Source organism: Anoplophora glabripennis, unplaced genomic scaffold (genome assembly GCF_000390285.2).
Source record: "Anoplophora glabripennis isolate ALB-LARVAE unplaced genomic scaffold, Agla_2.0 scaffold175, whole genome shotgun sequence".
In the NCBI taxonomy this organism is placed as follows: domain Eukaryota; kingdom Metazoa; phylum Arthropoda; class Insecta; order Coleoptera; family Cerambycidae; genus Anoplophora; species Anoplophora glabripennis.
Genome location: NW_019416926.1, coordinates 821,031 through 833,295, shown reverse-complemented (window position 1 = coordinate 833,295; position 12,265 = coordinate 821,031). Strand labels below are relative to the sequence as shown.

Sequence of the window (12,265 nt, the reverse complement as noted above, 5' to 3'; positions counted from 1 at the left end):
TTATGATTATGATTTATGATTATGATTTATGATTATGATTTATGATTATGATTTATGATTATGATTTATGATTATGATTTATGATTATGATTTATGATTATGATTTATGATTATGATTTATTATTATGATTTATGATTATGATTTATGATTATGATTTATGATTATGATTTATGATTATGATTTATGATTAGGATTATGATTTATGATTATGATTTATGATTTAAGATTTAAGATTTATAATTTATGATTTATGATTATGATTATAATTTATGATTTATGATTATGATTTATGATGTATGATGTATAGGGTTGCCAGATCGGTTTTACGTTAAAACGGGACTATTGCTAAAAGAGCGGTAAAAAAACGGGACATACTAAAAAAAAATCGGGACATTTGAAAAACCAAGTAAAGAGAAGAAGTAGAAAGAAATATAATATATTTAAATAAAATAAATAAACTGCTGTAGGTAATATGAACGAAACAAATATGTAAATATATTTTCTTATAAAATAAATAAAATAAAATGTGTGTAAACAAACACATAACAACTTCAAATTAATATGGTTATAAATATGTATACATAATGACATTATACTAATTAATTATATTTGTTTGCAGACTGCACAATTTTGAGAAGCTTTTGATCGTTTTTAATTTTGCTGTGAAATTCCCTACATGACAGCTTAAAGTTGACTTTTATCAATAATTCACTCTTAATTAGGTCTGCTGAGCACCGATTTCTTTCATCTCGCCAAGCGTTACCCATTAATGAAAAAATTCGTTCCGTTGCTGCATTGCTAACTGGGATGCTGAATAAAAACTGCAATAATTTTTTAAGATGTGGAAAATCTTGCTTCGTTTTAAATAGTGTTTGCCATTTTTTGCTTACACTTCCAGACATTTTTCTAACAGACGGAATAATCGTTTTAATGGCGCTAAAATCTTCGTATAAACTATCATAGTCAATATTTAGTTGCAGCATTTCCACTATATCAGTTAAAAGTGAAAAACTAATATCGGACGTGTCATAATTTAAAGCTAATGGAATTATTTTGAACAGGTACGAAGTTTCATCAAAAGGAAACCACTTATCAAGATAGTTTATTGCAGTAGTGTAAAAACACAGAAATTCATTTGTTACAGTTGCCTTTAGCGTACTAGACATTTTCTAAAGTGCCACTCCTGCTTTGTAGCCAAAAAATTCATCTTCTTTTCGCTGTCTTAATTTCATTTTCAAAGAATTGATATTTGAATACAGTTCAAATGACGTAGCTTCTGATTTTTCCAGCCACAATATAGTTTCTTGAAATATACGCAGTGCATTTTGTAAAAAGTACAAATATATTTCGGTTACTGTACAAGTGTCTTCAGAAGATTGTTCACTTTCGTCGCCTTTAAATATTTTCCAAAGAACAGCAGGACATTTGTCGGCTCCCAGTTACAGAAAAAAAAACTTTACCGCTGGCCAGAAACTAATTAGTTTGTCGAGTGCCGGAAGAAGACTAAGCCATCTGGTGGAAACGTGGCGAAGCAGGGATTCATATTCAATTTCAAGAAAATAAAAAATTTCTTTGAACTCTTTTACTCTTTTTGAATGCCCACTTCCTTTAATGTAATTATATATTTTAATAACAACTATCTCTACGTCAACTGTTAATTTGTTACAAGCATGTTTTGCAGAATTATGACATATATGAGCAGGACAACCGGCTGCCAGAATTCGAAAGTTACTGCCTTTTAAAGATTGATATACAGAATGGTGAATACCAAAATTAACGCTGGCATTATCGGCACTATATGCAGATACATTCTCAATTTTAAGTCCAAACAATTCAAGCCTGCGTAATATTTGGTTTGAAATATCGTCTGACGTCTCATTCGGATCCTCGTAAAAATCCAACAATTTATTTTGAATTCCCTCTTCGATTGTCCAGTATCGTACACATATAGGAAACATTTTTGTACTACCTTTATTTGATGCATCCGACGAAATTGAAAAATAGACGCCACTATCTTCTTTCAATACTTCAACATATTCCAGAGATATCGGAGCTAAAACTGATTTAACTATAGCTTCTGCCTTTGTCCGTCCACAGGCAATACCATTTGCAATTTTTGAATCAGGAAATAAAACAGCAAATAATTTTGACATACAATCATTGGATAAATATGACTGATGGTGATTAACTATATGATAAACATGGGTAGCCTCAGCAGCAAGTACTTGAACGTTAAGTGGCTCGTCTTTTTTTTCGAAAAATGTATTTATTAAATTATTTTGCTTTACTCTAATAGCATTATCTTTGTGGCTTTTTGAAGCTGCATGCTGTTTTAAATCATTCTCTCCACCATGCCCTATGGAAAATTCTTTACGACAACATTTACAGAAAGCCTTATTCTGACTCTCGTAGGAATTTCGCAACCATTCACTGAAAGGTTTAATTTTTTCCCATTCACTTCTATATGAACACAATCGTTTCGATTTTTTTGGTGGAACGGGATCACCAACTCCGCTTCCGCTGCTACTAGGATTATTCATTGCATATAAATAAAATTAAACCCTTAAGCAGTCGACAAAACTCACAATTAGACTGCTATAATGGCAATGCGTAGGTACATCGTACGCTGTTGACTGCAGACTGCAGCTGGTTGTGACTTGCGGCGACTTTAATCATATTCCCACTCTGCACTACATGAGTTTGCGCGCGCAGCAGTGGCAGCTGAATTTCTGTCACAGTTAAATTACGGGACAATATGCGTCCCGTTAATTCCTTGCCCGGGACGCGGGACAAACTTCTGAAAAACGGGACGGTCCCGGAAAAAACGGGACGTCTGGCAACCCTAATGATGTATGATTTATGATTTATGATATATGATATATGATATATGATATATGATATATGATATATGATATATGATATACGATATGATATATGATTTATGATTTATGATTATACTTTATGATTATGATTATGATTTATGATTAGAAAAAAAATTTTTCAGCTAACGAGACATCAAAAAATCATAAGAATACATTAAATTTGATCTCCGGAAATTTTAAGCGTATCGTATTATTGTGAGTAGAGATATAAGAATAAGTGTTTCTGAAGGTTAATGTCAACTACCCCCCAAAAAATTTGTCAGCGAACGAGACATCAAAAAAGCAATAAAATACATTAAATTTGATCTTCTGAAATTTTAAACGAATCGTATGACTGCGAGCCAAGATATTATAGGATGGTTATTATTAACTACCTTCAAACATTTTTAATCAGTGAACGAACTACCTAAAAGTCATTAGTAAATATTAAATTTGACACTTTTATAATTAATTATTGAGGAAAAAATATTGGTTAGCGAATCTGAAGCGCAAAAATTATTCATCTTTTATGTTTGATGCCCCTCAGAAGGTTGATATTAAAAATACGTCAATAAATTTCGTTTGCGAGCCGGACATCCCAAAAATTACTAATTCATATTAAGGTAGATGTATTTGCAAAATTTTAAGGAGGCTGTATGGAACAAAATGTTTGAAGATACTTTTAAAGGGTTAGTAACCACCCTAATTATTTTAGTAGCGACTAGAAATATAAAAATCATTAGTATTATTTAAATATCACATGCTTTAAATTGTTAGAGAAAACTCTTTAATTTGGTTTTATGTAAATTAATTATAGTAAAACAAATTTAATATTCATGCTAACTTTGGCTGCTGCCTTCACATCGGTACTTGCCTGGATGCTTGCTTAGACTTTGTCTTAGCTATCTATATCCAGATTACGAGTGACAATGTGCTGTCTGTTACATAAACAACAATAATGTGAACAACTATTACCGAATTTTTTTATTTATTCATATCACATTCCTATTTTTAATTTTAATAAAATGTTTTCATAGCAGACATTATGTGTATGGCTTCGCCTTATCGGTAGAACATGGGCCCTGTTTCCGCGACAGCTGCGCGAGAAGTCATACTAAATCTACCACTGCTTCATATACTGGTGGCAAAAGAAACCTGGTTAGCAGCATACCAACTTAAGAACAATAACGACTGGAGATGTTGTCCCCATTCCAGGAATATGGACACATCTATGTCGGAACCAATTCTAGAAATGGTTCCAAGGTTTCACTTCTAAAAGCCATTTGAGCCTCGCATTTTTATTCGATCAAAGCAAATGGAAGGGAAAGTTTAATACCGTGAAAAAATGGTATGGTTTACGGCTGGCTCCAAAATGGCCAGATGGACGGATGCAGGAATATATGGACTCAGACTGTTAAGCTACAGTCTGGGGAGGTTTCCTACTATATTTCAAGCAAAAGTTTTTGCGACAATATACAGGGCTATTCACGCAACTGGTTCATTAGAAGGATATGAAGTCACCATGATAGGATTTTGTTGAAAATTTGAATTCCCATATTACCGGCCATGAACTTTTCAATGAAAATATTTTCAAAACTGTTGCACTTCCGCTTACACCGGAAGTTGCCACAAACTTTGTTATTTTAATGGAACATCGAGTATATTATTGCATTTTTGAATTCTAGGTTAAATTTTTGGATCGCTTTGTATAAACTTTTCCATATTTAAAATTAGCCATATTCTATATTTAAAATTTTTCATATTTAAAATTAGCCTTTTCAAGCTTAAAAAATTTCATGCAGCACTGTTTCTTTATTTTGGGGTCAATGAAAGTAGATGTCATGGGGTTCTTTACGTTGTTTTCAAAATTAATCAGTTTTATATGGGGTCCTGAAAACTAATTGACAAACCCGAGGAAAATAAAACATTCTGTTTTAATGGAACACCCTATATATTTTGAAATTTCTGAATTGACTAGAAAAATCTATGTCAGTATATACAAGAGTTGCTATAGTTCCTGATGGTTTCTGATTTATCGCCGCTTCTCTGTTTAAAATGCCAAAAATCATGTTTTGTGTAAGAAACTCATAGTTACCTATGAAAATATAGACTATGTCCTGTGTTCCTAAAAATGGATTAAGTAAATAATTATTCGAATAGTGATATTTATTTATGACGAATGTAACAAGATTCTGAACAGGATGTGTCACACATTTAATGAAAGACATCCTCATTTATAGTATTTCTGATCTCAATTGAAGAACCAAGTGGTTCGGTCGCTGCCGCAGCAACTCGGCATTGAAATATTTGAGAAGAATGCGCACACGGACAGCCGAACTGGGCGACTGGGCAATAAATCTCAGCTGTTGACACCAGACGTTTTCTTATGTCTTTTACCTTTTTCTATTGCAGCTGTTGAAACTTTTGGTGAAACATTTTATATTTACTAACCAGATCCCTTCTTGAAACTGTATACTCGAATACCGAATGTTTCCCTTATTCCTTTTACTTTTTTCTACTTCTACTAATATTTGATGAAAAATTGATTTAACAACTAGATGATTCTTTTAAATTTTACATACTGAATGTTTTATAAAATCGAGCCAGGCCACAATCGAGGAAGAACCAGTCTTTGAAATGACCTTAGTTTGAGACTATTCCTTATTTTTAATTTCTCTATTTATAGAAGTCCTTTCAGCAAAAATTAGATGATGATGATGATTAATAATAATTTATAATGAAGACTGAAGATGACTAATGGTGATGCCTGATGACGATGACTGATGAGATAACTAACTGATGACTGATGATGATGATGACTGATGAAGGTGATTGATGAAGATGATTGATGAAGATGATTGATGATGATGATTGATGATGGAGACTGATAATGAAGACTGATGATTATGATGATGATGATTGATGGTGATGACTAATGATGATAACTGATGACGATGATTGATAATGATGACTGATGATGGTGACTAACGATAACTGGTGATGAAAACTAATAAGTCGTATTTAATTTTTCTTTTTTATATATAAATGTGGTCATTACTTGTAAGTTGACACTCCATTTTATGTATTTGGATTTTGTATGCCTTTAAGGAGAGTAACCATCTTAACGGTCTGTAATATATATTACATACAGGTATGGTCTAAAACACTGGGTTGTTGAAACTAAGCCTAATAGTTTTTTTTTCAATGACTGAGTACGTTTTTTTCAAATTCGCCCAATGTTCTTGATAGTAGATCTATTATTACCTAATTCCTCCTTAGCAATACTTTCAATGTATGTTTTGAAGCATTTGCTGTTAAAATATGGCTATTGGTCAAAATTGTTTATACATATTAAAACTGTATCTACAATTTCTTTTGTGCACTCTTTTTTTGCACATTTCACCTTATACCTTGAAATATAAAGTCATAGGTTTCTTTAATTTGGAATAATCTAAAAATGATTTCCTTTTTTGTTTTAGGTACCTATTGAGAATTTTAAAATTGCTGCGACTTTTTCAGGATTTAATACTATTCCTTCAAATGTATGTCCCAAGAATTTTACTATTTGGTTTCAAAATTTTGATTTGTACAATTGTATTTTTAAATTTGTTGGACCTTTAAATATATAAAACAATTTATTGATCTGTATTCATGTGAAATCGACAGATCACAAACCTGCCTTTTATTAATGAATTAAATGACCCGTAGTGCTGCCGGAACCGTTCCACTCAGATTCTAACCAATTTTCATTCAACTATTATTTTTATCAACCTTCTAATCTAATCTACCTCTGTATTTCAAGTCCAAGAGAATAAATACTCAAGTAAGTACGTATAATGTAGTGCCTCATCTGGAATTTCTCTGCTTGAACTAAAAATTTACTGAACCTCTACTACTGAATCCTGCTCTGCGGCCTTGCTTCTCAATTTGCTTCTCAAATGCATAGCTAAAATTATTAGAAAGAGAAAGCGCCTTGTGATGTTATACTAAAAAACCTGCTAATGTTGAATTTAAAAGCGTTAGAAATGGACGTGAAGTTACCACCAGTTAAGGGAAAGAGAGTTCATTTCAATGATAAGGTTACTGTTCAACATATGTTTCACTGGACCTTTACTAACAAGGTGGCGAAATGTGGAAATTACTGGTTGGTTACAACTTGTCAAAGTTCATTATTTTAATTTTTCTATTTAAATAACTTTTTTCATTCAAGTTTGATTAGTCTATCATTTGGCACACCCATTAAGCAGATGACGCTCTATTGGACTAGTCAGAGAAAAGTTTCATTATGCGCCGCTAGAGGGCACCTTACCTAGAACTCAAAATTTGTTTTCCTTTTTCCTCTTGCTAGACATCGCATCGCATTGAAAAAAGAAACAATATCTGAAAAAATTATGTACTCTTTATTCAAGCCGATAAATGTAACCGTTTAGCAGGAAATCGCTATTAAAGTGTTATTAAACATCAAATTTTTGATAATTTTCTTCTGCAATTAATCAAGTTGCTGATATAAAAGTGAACTGTTTTTATTACCTACTCGAGCTTTCGGGATTTAATTATCCCTTTTTCATTGTTAACAATATACAGGGTGATTCAGAACTTATCCAAAAAAAAATTCTGGATGTACAGGGGACCCTTACAAATACAATTTTGTAAAGAAAAAATCAAAAAGGGCAGTTCGAAATTGATTTAAAAATACACTTCAGCACGGAACTGGAAACTGGTCCACTGTAAAACTTGACGTAGCACAATGCGACCGTCATGGCGGTGTGATAAAAACGGATAAAAACTTTCGCAAAGAAAGAAATATATAGAATTTTATAGCACCTATTTTATATCGGCAAATTCAACTGATTTTGCCTTTATTAATTAATAAAATTAATTTGTGTTTTTAAATAATAAAATCATTTGACATACCCGATGTTACAACAACAATTGTTCAAAATTTTATCCACTCACGTGTAAACACATTTGGGTCCGTCTTACTTTCTACGAACTAACACAAGTGATGTCTTGCTTCACCATAACACAAATGCTTCACCATAAATTAAAACGATATCCATCAACTCCGAGTTGCTATACACGCAAACCATTTTTGACACTAACTACTAAAAAACTGTTGTAAACACCACAGATAACAGGTAAAAACTACCGCAACGACGGATTTCAGTATTAGGAGTCAGATGGCTCTCCACGCGTATTACGAATGACGCTAGGGACTACAGTTGTCCAGCTATGTATTGGTTGAATGTACTATAACTTCAATAATTTTTTTTCTCGGAAACTATAAGGATTTTACAATTTTTTTAAAGTTATTAACTCCATTTCCCATGCCGCATCAATTCCCAAATTTGTTTGGATAAGTTGTGAATCATCCTGTATAGGCATAAACATCGATTAAAACATTTGTTAAAAATTCTTGATACCATACACTCAAAAAACTTTTTTAAATTTACCAAACTAATGTAAAACATTTATAACCTCAAAATGATTCTGAAGTGAGTTCTTGAATAACTTCCATAATAATTATTCGATTTCGATGTAGGTAGTTTACGCCCTTTTCTTTAAAAACCATATATTCTAGGACGATCTAAGTCACATTTTGTGCAACGAATAAGCTAGGATTTAAAATGCGAAGAATAAAATAAAATAAATAAGTCAGGCTAGTGGATAAAATTTGTGTTATATTATCTACTCCAAGATTCTTTTTACCTCATTTTCTTGCAATAGATTTATGTACAACATATTATTTTACTATTGTTATTGTCTAAATTAGTTTTATAATTTGGGGAATACATTTGCCCTTATTTGATCGTTCAAAATTTCAACTGCTTACCTATACTGTAATTTGCTGATGCTATTGCAGTATATTAAATCCCTGCTACGTAACTAGGAAGACAGAATTAGCCAAATAACACAAATACTATTGCACCAAGGAATCACAAGTGCCGAGGAATGTAAGCTTAGTCCGAAACTGTAAAATATCATCCTCTTGATGGTCCTTTCGTTGATGATTTTTCAGTCTTGTTATCCCTAGACGAGTCACTGATATAGACGAACTCATTACTGTAACTACCCATTTGCAGAGCACTATTATATTGTTCAGTAACATCAAAGGTCGTTTTTGTATTATTACCGGAAAAGCCACTAATATATCCATCTCCAGATGCAGTAGAGGCCACCATTCCATCGAATCCAACTGGATCTGTATCGTTACCGCAATGGTAACTATAACTACAGCAAAGCACTCCGTCCTAAAAAAAGTAATGAACGTATTATATATGTCTTAAAATTGAAAAACTATTATTGAATGTCTTTCATAAGTGATAATATATAACTGCAATTTTGGTCTTACAAAAATAATTTCTTTAATTATTTAAACAAATTGCTAAAGGCAATTCGCTTATTCCAATAACATTTGGAGTAAGAAATAATAAATATTACGTTATATGCCCTGAAAAAGGGAAACGTCTATACACAAACGGTCTTCCAACAGCGAGGTTAATGATATTGGAGATACATAACGTGTTAATAACAAAATTACGTAATTATTTAAACTCGTCACATGATATTGCCTGCTATTATTTTTTTTTCATTTATCCTTTAGTATAATTTAAATTTAGTTTTGTATTTTATTATTTTAATAAAAAGAAAATTGAATACTTAATTCGTTTTATAGACTATAGATGGGAAATATTGTAGAATAATAATAACACATAGCAATGGTAATAGTAATGATAAAGCTAATGGTATGATTATGATAATAACAATGATAATGATAGAACACGTTCATAAAGCCATTTTTTCCTATATTTGAATAAGTACGACGTTTCGTATTTTAGTAAATTTCATCTCTAACCTACTCGATTGGAGGCGCACTGACGTCAACGGCAACTCAAGAAGGACCTCCCGGGTCACTCCTACTTTTGTAATGTGCAGGCCTAGATGCATGGACGTAGGTAGGTAGGATTTTTTATTGGAGTGGGCCTTGAGGGACCAGCTGGTCAGCCGGCTAGTCCGACCAAAAATATATTGGAACGTTTTTTTCTGGGCTCTCTAGGAGGGGCCGTGGAACTCCTCAGAGAATCATCATTATCTGAGGAGCGGTTCCGTCCCTAGCAATATTAGAACCAAAAAGAACTGAAATGAACTTAAGAGCCCTAATTCTGCCTCTATGTTCATCTAACCTACCTTCCTTAAGCCGATGTTCTTATATAATATTAGCAGGATGTACCAATTCTAACTGCGGCAAGAGTTATGTTTATAATACAGTTGGATGTCCTGAATTAAAGCCGGTATTATATCTAGTTTTTCCATCATTCTACACAACTCTGATATTGGGACGCTGTCATATGCTTTTTTCAACTATGGAAGAAACATGCGTTTCTCTATTTCGTTGATTACGTTTTTAATGCTCGAAATCCTGCTTGTTGCTCCGGTTGTTTGTCTTGTTATTGACAATGTGATTTTCCATATGGTTTCAACCTTCGAGCATATACTACTGGAGGTAGCATGCCATTGCGAAAAGTGTGGTTGAGTGTGTGAGAGAGACAGACAGTATCTCAGTATATGCTGTCTCATTCTTCGCTTTAACTGCGGGAGCCAATTAGCGCGAGCATTCATTTCCAACCAATCGCGTAAGTGCTAGAGTGAGACAGCATGTACTAAGATATGGTCTGTCTCTCTCGCACACTCAGCCACACTTTTCGCAATGGCATGCTACCTCCAGTAATATATGCTCGAAGGTTTCAAGTAATCAATCAAATCCTTCCTATTGTCGGTATGACAGCAACACATTCATTTTTTGGATTTTCTGACCCTTTTTATAAATAGTGGATGTATAGAAAGTTCTCCGTTCTTTAGATGTTTGATCACCAATTAGGCATCTTTCATATAAGGCCGGCTGGCATCCTTACAAGTTTCTCAGGTCCATATTTTATGAATTCCGGGCCCTAGAGACTTTTTCAGCTTCGTGTATGCTATTGGTTCACGAACTTGGATAGTTTGGAGATTTATATGAGTCACATTAGATATTTCATGATGTTCTCGTAAGAAGGTTGTCGTTCCTATTCCATTAGTTAAAATGACGAACCCACTCTGTTTCTGTTATATTCCCTATATCAGATCCTATTTTCTTATAGACCTACTTTCGCATTCTATATTCGCACTTTTTTTACCCAAGATTGACTCTTTTTCCTTACAACTTCCTGTTTAACTCTTCTGTTGACTTTTCTGTATTCTTCCCTTGTTATGTCATAGTCGAGGAAATAAAGCACTAAAAACGGCCTTATCTCTGAAATCTATGCAGTAAGATGGATTGTCATGCGGTTTTTTGCATTCGATTTGCTAGAGCGTCCAGAAAGTTTGTGACCCTATGTGATCAATGAGAAATGAAAATTGCATCGGTGCATAAGAAAAATGCATTTTTAAAATTGCATCTTGAAGAGTTAAAATATGAAAAATTTACAACTCGGAAAATATTGACGGAAATGAGTTAAATTTTACTACTCGTAGGTACATCGGAGACCGTTACCGTCGTGATATTCGTGTTGATCGACTCCAAAAACCCCGAGGTAACGAGTTTCGGCTAAGTTTATAACGAATTTCCACAAAACTCCAGGAGACGACGTTGAAACCGGCCACCCTAGGGCACTAGGTACCTCGGAGACCGCTGCCGTCGTGATATTCGTGTTCAGCGACCCCAAAAACCCCCGAGTAGCAAAATTGAACTCATTTCCGTCAATATTTTCCGAGTTATAAATTTCTCATATTTTAACTCTACGAGTTGCAATTTTAAAAATGCATTTTTCTTATGCACCGATGCAATTTTTATTTCTCATTGATCACATAGGGTCACAAACTCTCTGGACGCTCTAACGAATCGAATGCAAAAAACCGTATCACGATCCATCTTACTGCACAGATTTCAGAGGTTCAGTGGTTTATTTCCACGACTATCATTGTTTTTCAGGAAAAGTGACTTGAGTGAAGTTAGCCATAAAAGTTATCCATAAAATATAAAAATTCGCAGACCAGATTCTGCACACAAATAGATAATTTTATCAGTTTAGGACAATAAAGGGCACATCTCTAGAACATCCAAAATACAATTCTGTTCAAAAACTACAGGGTGTGCAGATTCTCCGTCCATTATCAAATTGAAATACTCGTAATAAAAGTTGTACAGAAGCATTCGCATCCGGACAAGCAATTTTAATGACTTAGGATTGCAGAAGACATATCGTTTGATAATCCTGAACACATATTTTTCGAAAAAAATTACAAGGTGGACCCTTCATAGATTTAATTAAAAAAAAGTTTTTAGTATCACCTCCTATCCCGGACAAGACGATTTAAGTGCCTAGGATGACAGAAGACACTTCATTTGATAACCCTGGACCCATAT

The 12,265-nt window shown here is 33.3% G+C and overlaps 1 protein-coding gene across 3 annotated transcripts in view; it reads right to left on the bottom strand.

Annotated features, from left to right (window-relative positions):
- The window catches only part of LOC108904790 (protein kinase C-binding protein NELL2-like), a 269,898-nt gene that overhangs the window by 27,536 nt on the left and 230,097 nt on the right, over nucleotides 1-12,265 (bottom strand). For all 3 annotated transcript variants that reach the window (XM_018707465.1, XM_018707466.1, XM_018707467.1), the window contains one exon: nucleotides 8,696-9,113. In XM_018707465.1, coding sequence (XP_018562981.1) covers nucleotides 8,844-9,113 — 270 coding nt within the window. In that variant the 3' untranslated portion in view covers nucleotides 8,696-8,843. The remainder of the gene's footprint in view (nucleotides 1-8,695; nucleotides 9,114-12,265) is intronic.